At 39.7% G+C, this 19847-nt stretch overlaps 1 protein-coding gene and 1 pseudogene across 2 annotated transcripts in view; one reads left to right on the top strand and one right to left on the bottom strand.

The window, feature by feature from the left end:
- Positions 1-16974, top strand: part of Bard1 (BRCA1 associated RING domain 1) — a 65278-nt gene extending 48304 nt beyond the window's left edge. Inside the window, exons 10-11 of one of the 2 annotated variants that reach the window (XM_027397154.2) lie at positions 14320-14417; positions 15786-16974. In XM_027397154.2, coding sequence (XP_027252955.1) covers positions 14320-14417; positions 15786-16118 — 431 coding nt within the window. In that variant the 3' untranslated portion in view covers positions 16119-16974. The remainder of the gene's footprint in view (positions 1-14319; positions 14418-15785) is intronic. The other variant, XM_035441021.1, reaches the window with a different exon arrangement.
- Positions 16975-17653: 679 nt separating this feature from the next.
- On the bottom strand, positions 17654-19003 carry LOC118238205 (annotated as a pseudogene).
- Positions 19004-19847: the final 844 nt, after the last annotated feature.

Raw genomic sequence — 19847 nt, 5'->3', positions numbered from 1 at the left:
GATCTTTTAAATTTATATTGCAAGTGTAGAAAGTTAAATATTTGACTGAAAGACACTGAATGTAAGTTTTCTAATTGTCAGAAGAATCTTTGGACATTAGACAATTTGTTCTTTAAAAAACAGATAGTTTTGATATTATTCACAGTACAGGTGTCAGTACTAATACCCAAGTTTTCTTTAAAAAAATTTTATATATACTAATATATTTTATGATAGGATTCGTTTTTTTATATGTGTTAAATAAAAGAAATTCAGCATTTTGTCTCAAGAAGTATATATTTATGCATAAATATACTTACATGTAGAATATTAGCTTGAAGTATAGGAAGGAAGTAAATGATTACTAAGTAATAGTTATGAGAAAATCTGCTGTCTTATGACAGTATTTTCAGTGATACTCCAAACTTGATGTTTATGATGGCATATGTGCTGGTTAGTTTTTTGTCACTTGGCATGCTAGGGTCATCTGGGAAGGGGGAATCTCAAGGGGGAATCTCAGCTGAGAAAATGCCTTCATTGGAGTAGTCTTTGGGCAAGTCAGTGGGACATTTCTTCATTAATGATTATAGTGGAAGAGCCCAGCTCACTGTCTGTGCTGTCTGTCACCCTTGGGTAGATGGGCCTGGGCCATATGAGGAAGGCAGTTGAGTAAGCCAGGGAGGGAAAGCCAGAGAACCACATTCCTCCATTGTGCTGCTTCAGTTCCTGCCCCAGATACTGGTAGTGTCATGCCCTGTGTTCCCCACCCTCACCCATGCCCTTAAGTGCAGGCCCTGACTTCTCTTAGTGATCAGTACGTGCAAGCCAAATAAACCTTTTCCTTCCCATGTTGCTTTTGGATCATGGCAACAGAGAAACTCACCTAGTTTAGCCTGAATGGAATGATAAGATTTCCTTTTTCACTTTCATCCTTCATTTCATCATGGCTTCACTCATTTCACACAGTGAGCTCATTTCTCTGATGCTTAACTGCCACCTCAAGAGATTGTGGTGACAGTGTACTTTGTTATTTTCCATTTTGTCTTTGTGTAAACACTGCGAGTTTCTTTTTTTTTTTTTTAAGTGTAGTCCAATCATAGTCTATTTGAATAAAAATTCTAATATAAACACATTTGCAAAGGAAGATGCCTTTGGTTTTACAGCCTGAGTGTTGATTTTTAACTGAATCAGACAGGAACTCCATGGATGTTTATTTATTGTCACTCTGAGTGACATAAATTCCTATTTTAGTTCTAATGCCATATCTATTCAGACTCTTGGTTTTGACATGGAGTGATGTTTATGTATTCTAACTTATGTATTCTAACTTTCTTAAAGCAAATTTGTTGACTGAGAATGATATTTAATTCCATGCTTTCCGTTAGGAAGAGCCAGGAGCCCCAGAACACTAGCAATTTGTTAAAACCCGTGAGTCTGTATTGCTCTAGCTTCTGGAAAGAGTGAAGACACTTTTTTGCTTCCTATGTAAAACAGGGCTTTTCTTCCTGTGGACACTATGGATTTATATCTTTAAGCCCTATTCATGTTGGTGTATTCTTTTTTTGTGTAGCTGTGGGTCTGTGATAGTTTGAATGTAATTGACTCCCATAATCTCATAGGGACTGGCACTATTAGGATATGTAGCTTTGTTGGAGTAGGTATGGCTTTGTTGGAAGAAGTGTGTTACTGTAGGAGTGGGCTTTGAGGTTCCCTATGCTCAGAATACTGTCCAGTGTCTCAGTCAACTTCCTGTGGCCTTCATAGAATATGTAGTCAGTACCACATCTGCCTGCATATTGCCATGCTCCCCATCATGATGATAATGGACTGAATCTCTGAAAGTATAAGTGAGCCATCCCAAATAAATGTTTTGTTTTTTTTTTTGTTTTGTTTTGTTTTGTTTTGTTTTTTAATAAGAGTTGCCGTGGTCCTGGTGTCTCTAAAAACCCTGAGTAAGATAGAGTCAATGGCACTCCTTTTTACTCTGTTTCCTTTGTTGTTCCCTTTCTCCCAAGCCTCAGGAAAATTATTGAGGTTCATATAAATTGATGAGTATCCATGTATCGACAATGAAGATTTATCTATAAATTATGTGTTTATGAGCTGGAAACAGGAATGGATGCTCACAGTTTAGAATAAAGGCATACTTTTCTCTGTAGTATGTCTCTTTTTTAAAAATACTGATGTAGCCCTGATAGTCATAAACTGTTTGGATATGCAAAGAACACCCACACTTTGCCAAGATGTCCAGAGCTACTCTAATGACTTCACATTAATGAGTTTGTAGTACTTTGGGAATTGTGCTTATCCTGCATACATGGAAAAATAATGCAATTTCCTGGCCAAAAGAAAACTAACATGAAATAGTAGGCATGGTCAGGAATCCATCTGGACTCAGGAAGTCTATCTGTACAGGTTATTTGTTCCCTTGTCCCTGCAAAGTGATAGATCCAGTTAAAATCTTAATAGAATATGTTCAAGGTAACAAAGATGAAATAAAGCATTCAGCATATAAGAATAGTGACTCAACACATTCCAAGTATATATGGTTATAGGAGATAAGGATATCTGTGTTTACATATATAGCTATCAAGTTAATCTAGTTTGAAAATTATTAGTGGAGAAAACAAACAAAACTATGATCTTGAATTTGCTTCTTTTTTCTATAAAAGGAAAAAATACAAGTATTTTTCTACCAAGATTTTAATAGCAAATGATAACGTAATGATGGGCTTTATTAAGCATTTATTATAAATGTAAAATAATTGAATTAACTTTTAAGAAGTAGCATTAAGTTGTTAGTAAATGACTTGATTTTAAACTAATGATATAAATATAGAAATTAGAATTATGGTATATATTATACTTTATATGAGTTAATGAATAGCAATGTTTTTAAGTTACCATATTTTAGAGTTAAAAAAAAAACTCCAAATGGGAAGTAGGTTAAGAATTCCTGTTGCCATTTGCCTGATTTCTGTGGAATAAGTAAAATTTTCAAATAGCCATTATTTTGGTTTGATAAGTAAGTAATATTTGGCTGATTGATTCTTTCATTTCATGGTGATATTACTGTGTCATTTAAATACTGTAAGTTTAGAGTATCTTATATATGTTCTTTTACTTGCTTAGTTGGTCAGTTTATTTGATTAATCTCAAAGAAGGCTCACAAGGATTGAAGTTTTGATTGTGGCAAATATCTACTGAATAGTGTGTCTCCCTTCTGAAACTTGGGGTACCAGTTTGACAGTGGCAGTTTGGGCATCAGATTAAATAAACTCCCTGACCCATTGAAGGCAATGATAATATTTGTAGTTCTCCATCCCTTCTTCCGTTAGAGTCCTCAGCACTTTTTTACCGTGCATTGTACTTTTGGGCTAATCTCAGAAATGACTGTTTAATCCTTAATAAATTGATCATGTGATTTACAGTAAGAGAAATAGAACATGTCAACTCTAAATAGAGATAGCTGTTGCTTCTTCAGGTGATCTTTTTTATATCCAAGAAAAAGAACTTAAGCTGATCAGGAGTTGGAGGTATCTGAGTTTTTAATCTCAGTTGTGTCACCAGGGAAACCATTTATACCTTTGAGGATTTCTGTAGTCTGTTTGACCTGACTAGGTACTGGAGTTGCCACCTTAGCAGTAGATGTCACTCAGCTTGCAAAACTTCCGAGGGTTTTCTGTGCCGAGATAGCAGCTTTATAAAAGGACTTTGTTATCATTCAAACAGTTCTAGACTTGAAATGTACTCAGTTTTCTTGGTGTATTTTTGGATAAGAAAATTATCAGAGGAATGTTGGTTTAGCTCAGTAGTTGTGACTAGAGCACTGAGCTTCTCTGCCTTTACAGTTGACTTACTGACTAGCACTGGGAGTCTCTTGTCTGAAGGATAGCCCAGCACACCTGTGGGTTAGCAGCACCAGTGGATCCACACTGTGGTCACAGTCCCTGTGCTGGTGCAGCCACCCTTTCCTGCTCTGTTTCTGCCTTTGCTCATACTAAGGCCAATCACCTAAATGAAGAATAGATTGCTGAATTTACGGCAGCTTTTTCTATCTGGTAAAGATGGCAACAACACCATCAAAACAAAGGAACTTGGGATTGTCATGAGGTCACTGTGTCAAAACCCAGTAGAAACTGTATTGCAGGGTATATTCAATGAAGTGTAGATCCTGTTGGGATTGGCAATATCCACTTCCTAAAATATTAGACCATGTTGGCTAGAAAAGTGAAAGATTCAGATAGCAAAAAAAAAAAAAACAAAAAAAAAACTGTGAAGTGTTTCAAGTCTTTGACAAGGGTGGTGATGGCTACATCACTCCAGCACAACTGTATGCATCATGACAAACTTATAAGAAAAATAACAGATGAAATGATCAGAAAAGCACGATTGGCATGGACAGTGTCGCTGGAAGATTTTAGGCATATGATGACTGCAAATAAAGATTTACTTTCAGCTACATTTCCCAATGTGTAACAACCACGCTGATTCTTTTACTTACCTCTTGCAAGGAAAGTGTCATTTCTGTTTTTACATAGCAAAAATTAATGTCAGAGAACCATCTGTCCATACATAAAATCTGCATGTATTACCTTGTGGTCCTGTTCCCTAAAAATCATGGTTCATATCAGTTTTACAGTATAAATACTTGGTCTGCTTCAGGATGGTGTGCAGAAAATGGTTGAAGGGTGAACTTGAAACACAGCCCTAGCTGTAGCATGGTCATCTTGTATTTCCATGTGTTTCAACCCCATGATGACAATGACACATCCTGGTAACTTGCCTCAGCATGTTATTTAGTTTTGTGTGCAGTGTACTTGAGTGAGGTGAATGTCAGGTTGTCACACAATGGTAGTAAGACATCCTTACCAGAGGGACTTCTCTGGACTCTGCTCTTACCCCTTTGCCCCCATACCATGAAGCCAGCAGAGTAAGCTGTAACTGTAGACTTCAACACAGCCATCAACTTCAGTCTTCAGGAATTAGGGTCTGTATTCACTCCAACTTGTAAACATTCCTCTGACATTTTCCAATTAAAACAATAACTTAAGTTTGCTTATCAACTGCTGCAGAACTGAAGAGTTTGTGAACAGGGCAGAAGCACTGCAGAAGCTCTGGTGTCTTCTGATAGGAAACCATGCTACATTTGTTAGACCCCCCAGAAAAACTCAGGTATCCGGGATCCCAGCCCATGACCGCTGTCACCCCAATCACCAGGCAGATTCGAGAGCTTGATGCAAACTGCATGAGGCTTTATTGTTTTTTAACGAGCTAACCCCATGTTAGCTAGGGTCTTTCACCCACCTGCCATGGAGGATGGCTAGCAAAGACCCCTCGAACCGGCTGCCGAGTGATCTTGTAGGGCAGCGTAAGGGGAGTGTCTAGGGGCTCAGGATTGGTGTGCCTCCAGGCTTGGTGGGCTTGCCCTGTGTTGATTGGCCAATTGGTTGTTATGGCCCATAGGCCCTCCCAGGGTAGTTGCTATGCTCAGCTGTGCGCTTGTCTGTAAAGCACACCCAGAGTTGTAAAGCATAGCACCACCAGCTAACTTCTGATTGGTTCCTTGTCACAAGGTAGGCACCTAACCTCTAGTGACTAAGGCAAGGTCATAGCAAGCACGTGTTACTGTCATGGCTGCCGAAATGGGGGGCTGGTTCCTTCACATTCTTAGTGGATGTTTTCCGTCTCACATCTCCCAGTGCTGTACTTAGCAAACTCTAGTCTACCCAGACTTAGTTTGTGTTCTCTTGACTGGCAATGGGACATTGTTAGATCCACAGATACCACTGTGCGAATTAACCCGCCAAATAAGCCCATCAGATAAAGCAGCCTCTGTAGGCACCATCCACCTTATTCTGTAATTGTCTGCTGGCCACTCTTGATACAGTAGGCATTGTTGCACTGGTATTCAGCTAAAGATTGTATTGCGCTGCAGATAAAATTAGGAGTGGATGTGTATATGTACATCAGTGATACAAAATGAAAATAATAGCTTAGATATAAAAGAATGAGTTTGTTGATGATTTCGCTAGAATGCTGATACCTTTTAGGTTCATATTTTGTATACTAACAGTATGTGGCCAGCATCCTGTGCATTCTTGCTAGGATAGTATTTTGACCTAGTCACAAATCTTGAGTAAACTCATTCCGGTAAATTTCATTCCATGTGTGCCGGGGTCTGGCCTGTATCAGTTCCACGCTACAGAGGCCATCTATTCTGGACTGATGTCTTTGGGGCTGCAGTCAGAACCAGCCAAACAGCCCCGGGTCCATCCCTGAGTGGGGGAATGTGGGTCGGGAAATTCCTAGCTACCCAATGTCATTAAGGATGAGACAGAGACATCTTGTCATCTGAGAAGGGCTCTCAGTCCATGCTGGAGTCCACAGTTTATTTAAGCATCCTCTTAAATAGTTTTCCAACAGTGGGGTGATAACAGAAGATATCTATTATCATGTATAAAGCTGATATCAAATATTTCTTTAATCCCAGAGACAGTCTTAGAACTGCTCACCCTCACCAGCCTCTCACCAGTCCCTAGGCACATACACAAGCCCTCAGACATTCCACAAGGGCCCCAGCCTTCTGGCGCCAGGCACATTTCACTAGCTCTCAGAATAGGTGTGGGCCCACCCAGGGCCTACATCTATTGTTACACAAACTAGGAACCAGTCCCCACCAAGGCCAGGCATCTGGAGGTAATCAGCAAGCATCTGAAAGACAATGGGAGATTCAAGCTCCTGTAATTGAGCTGAAGTTTGCACCCAAAATATCATAATCCATATTTTTGCCCCCCCAACATGCACTATCCTTTCTTTTTAAACAAGGTCTCACTCTTTAGCTGAAGCCAGTCTCAAACTCACAACTGTCCAGCCTCAGCCTCATCAGTGTTGAAATTCCAGATCTGAGCCATCATACCCAGCCAAAATTAATGTTAATATTAGCTACATTGGAAAGCATTTTAGCCATCAATTATTTAAAATAATGCTGTTTAAAATACTTTATTGAATGCCAAACAGCAATTTATAACTTGTAATAATAAGATTCAGGACTTTAGCTCTGCAAACTCAAACGATACAATCTTAAAAACTGGGGAAAAGATATTTAAACAACAAAAGCTAGGTGGTGGTGGTGTACACCTTTAATCCCAGCACTTGGGAGACAGAGACAGGTGGATCCTCAGTGAATTTGAGGCCAGCCTGGTCTACAAAGTGAATTCCAGCACAGCCAGAGAAACCCTGTCTCAAAAAAACCAAAACAAACAAACAAAAAACCCACAGGCAAACCCAACAAATTAATAATCATACAAATAGGGAATTGTGGGAAGTTTCTGAAGTGTTGAATTTTTAAGATGTATTTTCTTTTTATTTATGTGTGTGTATGAGTGTGTGTGCAGTGCCCACAGAGGCCAGAAGAGGCGTGGGAGCCCCCAGATGTGCAGCACAGGCAGTTGTGAGCTGCCTGATGTGGGTGTGGAATCTCACTCTTATCCTCTGCAAGAACAGCTAGGGCTCTAATCCTCTCTCTCTAGTCCCTGTCGTTGAATTTTAATGCACATTAACAATCCTAAATGGAGGGAAAAGTCTATTGACGGCTCTCAACTTTGGAGAAATGGGATATTCAGTTGCTAACATTTTCTTTTTTAATAATATGCAACTTCTTGGAACATTCAAAGCAGCTTAAAATCATTTGACATATTCACAATCACGCCTTTCAGAGTCCAAGGTTTAGCTTGCATACCAAAAAAATATATTTTTATGTAAAATGCACAGGCTTTAGAAAGCTCAGCAGTCTTGGGTTCAAATTCCCATTCTGCCACATATACTAGCTCAATGGCTTTGAGCCAGCTAACTGCAGTGTGCTTTAGTTCTCCATCTGAAACGGAAATAATGCACAGTAAATCCTATTGTTTGTGGATTCTCCATTTTTGAATTTGCTTTATATGCTAAAATTTTGTAATCCCCAAGTCAGTACTTAAAAAGCCTTTGTAGATATGTGGAGTATTGTAGGACCTGAGATGCAGATGAACATGCTCCCAGCTGAGATCAAGCTTGTGAGTCTTTGCCTTCACCATTCAGCTGCACACTGTAAACAGCACATTTCTCACATGTCCTTGTGTTGCTGAGTCCATGTTTAAATAGTCCTCAAGTATAGTGCTACAATGCTGTCCACCATTCCAGATACAAAAAGACATTTTTCTAGAGAAAACAGTTGGAGGGGGATCTTTATTCAGGTCCAGATTTTAATGTTGTTCCAATATTAATGAATGGTATGGTGGATTAGCTATGGCGATTCTAAGCACACACAGAACAAGAAGTCTCACAGGAGCTCAGCACTGCATTACCAAAGCAATCTTTGAGTATCTTCACACACAGTGTTCACAGCTTCTTTCTACAAGGGACTACTGCAGGCAAGGAACCACACCAATCTGGCTGAATACAGGGAATGGCACACAAAGTAAAACACAAGTGGGAGCTGCAATCCCTAATGGTTGTCAGAGTCTTTCATTGGAACACTTCGAGCATCACTGGTTAGAGAAATGGGAAGCAGGATGGCCTAGCAGGTATCAAGGCTGATGATCTGAGTTTGAGCCCTGGGCCCCACCCATGTGATAGAGAACAAGCTCCTGCTAGTTGTTCTCTGACTTCCACATGCACAAAGTAGACAAAAATAATTAAAATGAGGGCTGGAGAGATGCTCTTCCAGAGGACCTGAGTTCAATTCCCAGCAACCACATGGTGCCTCACAACCATCTGTAATGAGATCTGGTGTTCTCTTCTGGCCTGCAGGCCTATGTTCATGCAGAACACTGTGTCTATAATAAATAAATAAATCTTAAAAATAGTTAAAAAGATTTTAAAACAAAGTTAAGCTATTTAAAAAAGAAAATGTAACAGGACTTTGGTGACGCACGCCCTTAATCCCAGCATTCGGGAAGCAGAGGCAGTTGGATCTCTGTGAGTTACAGGCCAGCCTGGTCTCCAGAGCAAGTGCCAGAATAGGCTCCAAAGCTACACAGAGAAACCCTGTCTCGAAAAACAAAAAACAAAAAAATGTAATAAGTTGTGCTTGGTAGTGTTTTGTCTATTTTTCCTGTAATTTCATCAGTATGTAGTTGTAGCTCATTAAGAAATACATTTCTTTTAATGTTCTTTGGTTAGGCCCTGTGCTTATTAGTATTTTTAAATAGTGGGAATTAATATTTTTGGAGTATTAGACAGTGTTTATACATTTGGGTTATAACAATTCATCTGTTCCCTGGATGAATATCAGATTACATAGCATCCGTAGATTTCATAAAGTAATGTTGTTGTGATGGGCTTTCCACTAATGAAAGTGAATGAGAAGAGGTGTTGGAAAAGATTTACAGGTGTTAATAAAACAACACATAAGCAAGTACCTACTATTCACAGTCTACTCATGTATACCCAAGGAAGTAACAAAACCTTTTGATTTTTCCACATTTCCTTAATGATACTCTTAATTTTTCTCTTAACATTTAATATTTCATTTTTTATTTAGTACTAGAGATGAAAGAATTAAAACTCTAGTTGTGCACAATTTCCTACCTCACCACAAATTTTGCATTTTACTTCCCTACCACTGCCAAACCACTAATACTTCTAGAATATTTCAGCAGCAATTTAAAAAAAAAAAAAAGAGAGGTAAATTGGTCTAGAATTGTGTTTTAGAAATAAGTATGCATTCAAACATTTTTACTAAAAAAATCCAATTATTTTTGCTTTTAGTATATCTGAACTAAATGTGAAATGTAATGGCATTTTTTTTCTTTTAAATTACCTCTCTGTCAATCTGATATAACCTATTCTTCTGAAGGTTTGTAATTAGATTGGAGAGGGGAAAGGTGAATCTCAAAAGCAAGGATCTGCTTGTCTGACTGTATCCTTGACCAAGTTCCAGAACTGGCTTTGTAACACACAAATTCTATTGTTGTTGAGCTCTGTGAGTTTCTGAACAAGAGTAGAACCTTTCCTTCCCTTTGTCTTGATCATGTGTGCCTTGGCTTGAGCTGCCTGACATCCTATTGACATCCTTTATATCTTTGACACGTGTACCTGTGATGTTTTATAATGGATTATTTGTTGACAGACGAGAAAAGAGCTGTGAAATTACATTCATTTTAATTGAGTACTCAGTTTTAATGAAAGTTCAAGGTAAGTTTTGCAACAAAAATGTGTACAAAACTTTTTTATAAAGAGATTACTAGTTTAATTTGTAATAGTAGGTACTTAATAATAAAGCTACAGAAGGCTGTAAGGAGGAAGGCTGTGTCAGCAAGTGGGCAGCTTCTGCTTTCCTTTTTTTAATCAGTGATCTTGGCAAATCAAAGCACAAACTAAATTTATTTATTTATTTTGTAAAAGACGCCATGAGCTTCAGTTTTTTCCCTTTACTCCATGTTTGCAGGTTGACTCATAGACATTTTATCTCATTCTGGTTTGGAGTAAGAGAAAAGGAAGCTTAAAAAATAATTACCTCAAAGTCTAGGTCAGGCTAAGGTGAGCTGTCTCCCACTCTTGGGAAGTACAGATTGTCTTACATGTCACCTTTGTTCTGTCAACTTGGTCTTTCTTTTCTCATCCTCACAAAATTCTGTTTATTTCAAGAACAGTGTGGGATGGTTCTGGTGCTCGCAGCAGATTGACACTTGGTTCTGTGCCAGTCCTGCATGAGCCTTTTATGGCCCTCTGCAGAGTCCAGGCAGAGGTGTCACCCTTCATTGGCATTTTCCCCTGTTAGGATGTTAATATTTTCTGCCATATGTCTAATTTTCTAATATATATATATATATATTATATTTTTTTTTCTGGATAGATTATAGATAGCAGTGGTTGAGAGTATCACATTTTGATATCAAAACTACTTTAAAATAGCTAGGAATTTGAACTGTAACTCTGATTTTTTATTATTATTATTATTTTAATTGTTCCTACTGTTAGACACCCCCCCCCCCCCAAAACTCAGGTATCCAGGGTCCCAGGCCACGACCGAGGTCACCCCAATCACCAGGCTAATTCGAGAACTTGCTGCAAACTGCATGAGGCTTTATTGTAATTTAACGAGCTAACCCCATGTTAGCTGGGGTCTTTCACCCACCCGCCATGGCAGATGGCTTGCAAAAGATAGCTCGAACCGGCTGCAGAGAGAGATCTTGTAGGGGAGTGTCTGGGGGTACGCAGAGGCTCACGATTGGTGTGCCTCCAGGCTTGGAGGGCTTGCCCTGTGTTGACTGGCCAACTGGTTTTTATGGCCCATAGGCCCTCCCAGGGTGGTTGCTATGCTATGCTCCAGGAGTCATTGCTGTGTACTTGTCGTAAACCACACCCAGTGCGGTAAAGCATAGCGCCACCAGCTAATTTCTGATTGGTTCCTTGCCACAAGGCAGGGAGCTGACTTTCTAGTGACTAGAACAAGGTCAAACAAGCATGTGTTCAGCTGTCATGGCTGCCGACAGGGGCAGGCATCTGACCTTAGTGACTAAGACAAGGTCAGACAAGCTGTTATGGCTGCCGAAATGGGGAGCCGGTTCCTTCACTACTTTCCTGTTTTCTCAGTGATGGAACTGAGGTCATTGAGTGAAATAATTTCAAAGACCAATAGAAAATTGTCTAGAGATTTTGTTCTTATAATGAAGATAGTTTACTATAAGATCCATTTTGAGATCACTTTTCAGGCATTTAATAGACCCTTTATTTTATTTTATTTTATTTTATTTGTGTGTGTGAGAGACAGCCATCTATGTGGTAAGCAGTTGCTAAGAAGGCTGAGACTTCAAATACATTAAGAAGAGAAGGAAATACAATTCAGACAAACATGTAGATGAAAAAAAATAATCACACAGGTATAAAGAATAAAATGATGTTGTTAACAAATAATCATTTTTTACTAGCATGAGGAAATTAGTTAAATGGATTCATTGCACAAAGTATTTTTTTTGCAGATTTTTTTTATTTGAGTTAGAAGCAAGATTGTTTTACATTACAATCCCAGTTCCCTTGTCCCTCCCATCCTCCCCTACTACCTCCCCCCCCCCAACTAAAACCCTACCTTTCTGCTTCCACTGGATGGTGAGGCCTTTAGACCTTTTATTTTTAAGTTTATTATTTTTAATGTCTTTCATCAGAATTTAATTATATCAGTTCTTCTCTCCCTTCCTCCAGCCCCTTCTAGACAGTGTCCTCCAAATCCCTCCAATGCCCCCACTTTCAAGTTGATCATCTCATTTGCTTTTATAGCTGTTAAACACACACACACACACACACACACACACACACACACACACACACACATACATACACACACATGTTCGTACACAAAGAGCTATAAATAGAACCTGCTGTATCTTTGTTGTTTGTGTGTTTGTGGTTTCAAGTTGACCCATAAGGAGGCTCATCCCTAGGAGAGGTCGATTCTTCTCCCAGTAGGTAATCAATTGCCTGTAGTTCTATTACCCGTTCCTGCTATTCTTTACTAAGGGCCGCCCCTGTCTGAGGTCTCTTCATGCTTTTCTAGGATCTGTGGTTAATACATGTTGTCTACTCAGATCTGAGGAGTTGAGGCTAGGAACTACTGACAAGAGAGAACATGTGGTAATATGTCTTTCTGGGTCTGGGTTACCCCATTTCTTGCATTTTATGCATAGAAAATGAGACAGGTGGTATTGTTAGTTCTGTTTTTATTTCTTTCCACAGGCAACAGCACTAAGCCTCGTAAGTTTATATAATTATACCAAAGCACTAAGTCATTTGACTTTAAATCGCAAATCTAGTTTTACACATTAAACCCAGTACACACACACACACACACACACACACACACACACACACACACACACACACACACACACACACCACACACACCCTAATATGTTGCTGCTGCTTAGGTTGTATTCTTCTATGTGATTGTGGGCATGTTATTTTTAGGATGCAGTCAGCTTGATGGTGACTGTTTGCTAAGGTCCCTGCTTAGGGCTTTCCTACCCACTACACAATAGCTCTGCTTTTTAAGGTGATACTGTAACCACACTTGCCAGTCCATAGGAAGAATTCTTTCTCCAGAGAATATCAAGCACACTTCTCTCCAGGAATGGTGTCAGTTCCCAGGCATGTCATGGGCTATGCTCAGTATTTATTTTAATGGGTCCTGCTGAGCCCCTGTTGTGTGGCTAGCTGAGGAAGGAGCTCTACACAAAGGCACTTCCCTGACAGTGCAGCACTGGAATCTAACATGAAACCACATATGCTACTGGCAAAATGAGCACAGGTGTTAAATGCTCAGTTCAGACTCCAACTTACTTGTGATATTCTGTTTGTGATCTAACAAATAAAGCTTTCCTGAAGATCAGAGTGCACAGCTAGCCATACTAGTTAGCCATAGAGGCCAGGCCATGGTGGCCCATGCCTTTAATTCCAGCACTCTGGTGGCAGAGGCATGCAGATCTCTGTGAGTTCAAGGACACCCTTGGCTACACAAGATTGATCCAGTCTAAAACAGAAACAGAAAGAGGCTGTGGTGGCTCACACCTTTAATCCCAGTACTTGTGATTACACGCCTTTAATTCCAGCACTACGGGGGATGGAGACGTGATACAGCTGGGCGGACAGAGAAATACAAGGGGGGAGGAGACAGGAGCTCATTGCATTCATTCTGAGGATTTGTGGGGACAGGATCACCCCTTTGGTCTGAGGATTCAATAACAGTAAGAGATCTCTCTTATGGCTGGCTCCTTTACTTCTCTGACCTTTTGGCATTTACCCCGATATCTGACTCCAGGGTTTTATTATTAAGACCTGTTAGAATTTATGCTACACTTATTGCTTAAAATTTTCCATAGAAATTAAGGATTTCTTACATTTTTAAAGCATTTCTAGAAAGCTAACTTTAGCACATTTTCTTTCTCTTTTTCTGTGTGGTGCATGTGCATGTGTTGATGTCAGAGGCAGCTTTTAGGACTCTTCTGTCATCCTCTCTACCTATTTTTTGAGTCAGGGTCCCTCCTGGAAGCTGGAACTTACCATTTTGCCTAGGCTAGCTGACCCATGACCACTGGGGGATCTGCTTGCTCTCCACAACGGTAGTACTGACCATTACAGGTGCATGCTGCCACACTTGTTGGGGATCCAGACACAGTTCCTAAGGCTTGCATAGCACACTGTTCATCATCTCTCTAGCCATAGCCTTATTGTTTTCTTTTGGGATAATTGGAGTTTTAAGATCTCAGAATATTTGGGACATTTAGGGTAACCATGAAGAAGAGACCTGCTTAGCTCACAAATGCTTACTTGGTATTTGTTTGATTAGTCCTCATTTCTTGGCAGGGGTGAAAGCTTGTTTGCACAGCAAAGTACGTGAACAGGAAGAAAAGTACGAAGTTCCTGGAGGTCCGCAGAAGAGCAGGCTCAACAGAGAGCAGCTGGTATTTTTCTTTTACATACTACTTGCTTGTTCTTATGGCTTCACATCATTATCACCATTGGGCAAACTTTGCCCTTTCAGCCAGTACAGGTGACTGATTAAAATTTTAATTGTGCTTATTTCAAGCACTTGATTCTGAAAGATGATCACGGTGTGCAGTAAAATCCAGAAGGTAATAATTTCACACTGTTAATGGATTTTTGGCATCTTGAACATTCCCATAAAGCGTTCAGAATCTGAGGTAAATCTTAGATACAGGAAGTAGCTTGAAAGAAGACTTACAGCTGCTGCTCAGTTTTAGTTACCATATGTCTTTATTGCCACATATTGCAGTTTTAATGGGCAATATTCCAATATTCTGTGTGTGTGTGTGTGTGTGTGTGTGTGTGTGTGTGTGTGTGTGTGTGTGTGTGCCTATGATAGAAATGACAAAGACATTTTCTAATTGGATCTGTAGCCATGACTTCATAATCTGTTGCCTACAGACAATGCATCTCTGGAACCCTGAGGACACACTCCTACCATAACTGCCCAGGAGACCTTTGGTAGCATGTAGGGACCTGAATGTAGAGGGACAGAACTGAGCTGTCTGTGGGACAGTTCAAATCCAGCCTGATATCATTAATGCTTGCTTTGGATGTCTTAGAATTTGGGAGATTTAGATCCTAACCATGTATACAAGCATCCCGATGAAGAGTTGTATGTTTTTTTTTTTTGTTTGTTTGTTTTTTAAATTTTTGGGCAGGTTCTCACTATAGTACAGACTGACCTTGAACTTGCTATACTCTTTGTTGGTTAACCTTAGTGCTAGGATTATAGGTGTATACTACTATGCCTGGCTATAGGTTGGGTTTTTTTTGTTTGTTTGTTTGTTTTTTTACTACAAAGCACATCTGAAATTTTAGGAGAGTAAAAAAGGAATCAGGCAGTAGCTGAATATTAGATGCAAAAAAAAATCATAAATAAGAAACTCTTATTTTCATGGCTGGAGAGATGGCTCAACAGTTCAGAGCACTGGCTGTTCTTCCAGAGGACCTGGGCTCAATTCCTGGCACCTACATGGCAGTTCACAACTGTCTGTAACTCCAGTTCCAAGAAATCAGGAACCCTCATACAGACATACATGTAGGCAAAACACCAATGCCCATAAAATAAGAATAAATAAATCATGAAATAAAAGAAACATATTTTCTTAAGAATACTTTCCTGATCCAGTTTGTTGATTGAAATACAGCTTATGCCAGTAGCTCATTAGGATGCTTCTTACTGACTCATGACTATAGGTCTTGTGTCTTACATTCATATACAGTGTTTTAAAATATTTTGATCTACTTTTAACAATTGGTTTTTTTTTTTTTTGCTATTTCAGTTGCCAAAGCTATTTGATGGATGCTACTTCTTTTTGGGGGGAAACTTCAAACATCATCCAAAGAATGATCTCCTTAAGCTCATTACTGCAGCAGGAGGCAAGGTGCTCAGTAGAAAGCCCAAGCCAGACAGTGACGTGACTCAGACCATCAACACTGTTGCATACCATGCCAACCCTGACTCTGACCAGCGCTTCTGTACACAGTACATCGTCTATGAAGATCTGTTTAATTGTCGCCCAGAAAGGGTTCGGCAGGGCAAAGTCTGGATGGCTCCTTCCACTTGGCTTATCAGCTGTGTGATGGCCTTTGAATTGCTTCCTCTTGACAGCTGAATATCATACATTTTAAGTTGAACATGCATGGTTTATGAGAGTGAAGCCATTGTGATGTGTTTGATCATTCACACTTTTATAGATAGGCAGAGCCATTTATATTTTCCACCTTTGAATTGCAAAATAAAACAATTGATGCTAGAGGAGGAATTCATTTAGATACCTAAATTGCTTTTAAGTTTTTTAAGTTCTCTTGAGGTTGGGGCTATAACTCAGTGGTACAGTCTTCATTAACCATGCATGAGGCTTGGGGTTCCACTGGGAACTGGAAGGAAGTTTTTGTTTTACAAGTGGCCTGTGATTTTTGATTGATCATGTCTTTCAGTTTTATCAGAGTAGTAGTAAATGAGTAGCATCAGAACTACTTGTTAAATCTATAAGTAGCCCATCACTAATTTACCATCTTTTAGTAAACAGATTATCATCATACGATTTATTCTACCTTTGTTATAATGATAAGACAGCATCTGTCTAAGTATGACATTGTAGTTTAAAAGTTCTATTTGCAGTCACCTTTTTCTTACATTGTGTTTTAGTTTCTTATATTTTTCTTGGCCTTCAAGTTTATTCATTTTTAAAATGTGTGTACACATCAGGAAATCATGATTTGAACATTGGGTGTTAGTGGCAAAATCATCAGTATGCATGTGTGCAAGCTTTTTTTGTCCACATTTGCTATCTGGCTACTGTGCATTTGTGCATACCTCTGTTTTCTGTAACTTACTTTAGTGTCACTATTTCTTAGAAGGTCTTGCCAGTTTAAAAAACTGTCAAGTATCACTTCATTAGATCAGAAGCAGTATGTGTATTGACATACTTTCTGGGCATTACTAAAATAAATCTCTGTAAAGATCAATCCCCTCCCCATTCCTTTGTTTTTTTCTTTCTTCTTTCCCTCCCTTTCTCCTTTCCCTCTTTTTATTTTTGATGCTAGGTATGGAAGTCAGGATCTTTTGCATGCTAGGCAATTACCCTGCCATAGAACTATATCCCCAGCCCAGGTTTGATCTTGACCTTTTCTTTCTCTTTCTTTCTTTCTTTCTTTCTTTCTTTCTTTCTTTCTTTCTTTCTATCTTCCTTTCTTCCTTCCTTTCTTTTTTGTGGGTGAAGGGTTGAAGTGGGGGCCTTGCACATGCCAGGTAACTGAGCTACACTCCCAACCCTTTATTTATTTTGAGACCGTCTTAGTAAGTTAGCCAGGTTGGCCTTGAACTCACCGGTTTTAATTTCTTTATAAAGTTTTTAGGTTGCTGAATAAGCAAAAGTTGGGAATGGGTTGATTCATAACATTTTCACCATGTCCTACACATAGGTCCTTGCAGTAAATATGGAGGTATGAGTGAGAAAAGCTTCCTTGATATGGAAGCAGCCAAGGCAGTAAAGTAGGGAGAGCATTACTTGAGCATTTGCACACTGGCAGCTTATCCAGTCTAACCTGCATGTCCTCATTGGGAATGGATAGGACCTATATTGCTTCACTGGGTAGGATTAGGGTATAGAATATCGCAGACATAGTGTTTCCATAGGGTGGCTCTTCAATGTGCCAGGGGAGTGGGATGGAGGGGGTGCTGCTTAAGGGAAGTGAGGGCTGAGTACATGTAGGAGATATCTTTGGCCTGTTTGCTGGACTTAGAGTTAAAGTCACACAGCTGAGCCACCCACTCCCACTCAGTGACTAGGGATGACTCATAATGTTGTCTACGAAGACTTCTGCTGCCCTGTTGTTTGCTTTTGTAGCTGCTCATCCTGTTTCGAGTACCATCCTTCTAGCTCCTTTATTGCTTTTCTTTCCACAATGCTACTTGCTTCCAGGAATGGGCATCAAGGGTTTCCAGGCACTCTGTTTACTCTTCTCTCCATTTGCAGATACTTTTAGTCTCTGATTGCAGTAGATCCACTTCTGAAATAGCAGCATAACTGTCTGTTGGACCATTACTCTCCCAGTCGAATTCCCCATTCTTCACTCTATCAATAGCATCCAGAGTTGGTTTATTATGTTAAGCTTTAACACTTGAGGTTGTATTTCCTTCTATAGAAATGCTTATAATTTTTATTTTGTCCTAATGGATTTAAACTTTACTCTTATGTAGCATAATAATCTGTGTCTTCTGTAAAAATGGCCCATTTCCATATTGAAGAATGAGACTCAACATGACTTCTGAAGAAGTCTTCCAGCTGTGGTTTTTGTGTAGTTTCATAAAGCACAAGGTGCTGTATTAGTTTACTTTTCTCATTGCTTTTCTCTTACCTGACAATGTACGAGAGAAGATTCTTCTGGTTTTTGGTTTTTGGTTCTGGGTACAGCCCTTCCTGGTGGGGAAATCTGGGCAGCAAGAGTTTTAACCATGTGACATATCCATTGGTAGGAAGCAGAATCCTGAGTGCTGATGCTCTGTGTTCTCTCTCTCTCTCTCTTCCTCACTTCATCCAGTTGAAGCCCTCAGCCTGTGAAATGATGCCCTGGCACCCCCATTCAAGAAAGGCCTTTCTTTCCACCGCACTTAACCTTATTTAGACAGTCCCTCCCAGACATGTCCAGAGGCTTTTCTACTAGCTGATTCTGACCCTGTCACACTGACAGTGTTCACCTTCATAGGTGGCTTTTGGTGCCGGGAAACTTTTGATGACTTTTGGGAATTGAAGTCACTGGGTTATTCTGACCTGGCCAGGTTTATAGGATTCCTGACTAAGATGCAGCCCACAAGGAGGATCCTATACAGATTTTGAAGCCAGACTGTCTGATTTTACTGTTTGTTTTCTAGTTTATATACCTGAGCCCTCAGTTGCAGAGTTGGAGGTACACCTTCCTTTTCAAGAATCTCAACTGTTCTGAGCATACTCAGATCACCCTCAAGGACCACTGTGAGTTGATGGCTCAGAGACATCTCTACGTGCAGCTTAGGAAAAAGTAGCTATGGTAGCATAGCTTATCTCAGACTGGAATAGATGGCTATTCTTTTCTTCCCAGTTTGACTCCTGGCTGTCCTGTGCTTTACTGGAATAAGTCTTAACAACAAGAACCTGGCATGTCTGAATTCTCTTTATCCTATCCACACTGACCAACTACTCCCATCTGTAGCCTTTTCTTGCCCATTCCACTAAAGTTCTGTTGAGTTTTCATTCCTAAATGCAAGCATTATTGATAGCCAAACTGCATAGGCTTCCACACTGCAGTGATGGACCATAGGAAGGCCTGGCTCATCCATTTTGGGCATGATGCTACAAACAAAGCTGTCTCAACATGAGCCCTGGGTACCCTTGGATAACTTCACTCCATATATCAATTAAAGAAAAGAGTCCGAAGTGGAGCTTGTTTCTAACTTTAGTCCATACTTTATGAGACATACGAAGGAGGACTATTCATTTAACCTGCTGCCTAAAGTAATGTGACCTAGATGGTATGCTCTGAATGGAATGTGAAGGTCTTTTTCTGAGCTTAACTTAGCTTTTAATTTCTCAGAAACTGTTTATAAGTGCTAGATAATTACTGTAGAAATTTTGAAAAGAAAAATAAAAAAGATGGGGTGGGGGTGGAGAGACAGCTCAAGGGTTAAGCATTCTGGCTGCTCTTGCACAGGATCTGGGAACAATTCCCAGTACACACATGGAAGCTTACCGCTGCCTATAACTGCAATTCCATAGGCTCCATTGCCTGCTGGCCTCCACGGGCACTATACACACTGCACTCACGTGGTACACAGACGTATATTCAGGCAAACATTTATAAAA

The sequence above is a fragment of the Cricetulus griseus genome, chromosome 2 (genome assembly GCF_003668045.3).
Source record: "Cricetulus griseus strain 17A/GY chromosome 2, alternate assembly CriGri-PICRH-1.0, whole genome shotgun sequence".
NCBI classification, from domain to species: Eukaryota; Metazoa; Chordata; class Mammalia; order Rodentia; family Cricetidae; genus Cricetulus; species Cricetulus griseus.
Note: the sequence above shows the minus strand (reverse complement) of the source record. Positions and strands in the feature narration are given on the sequence as shown.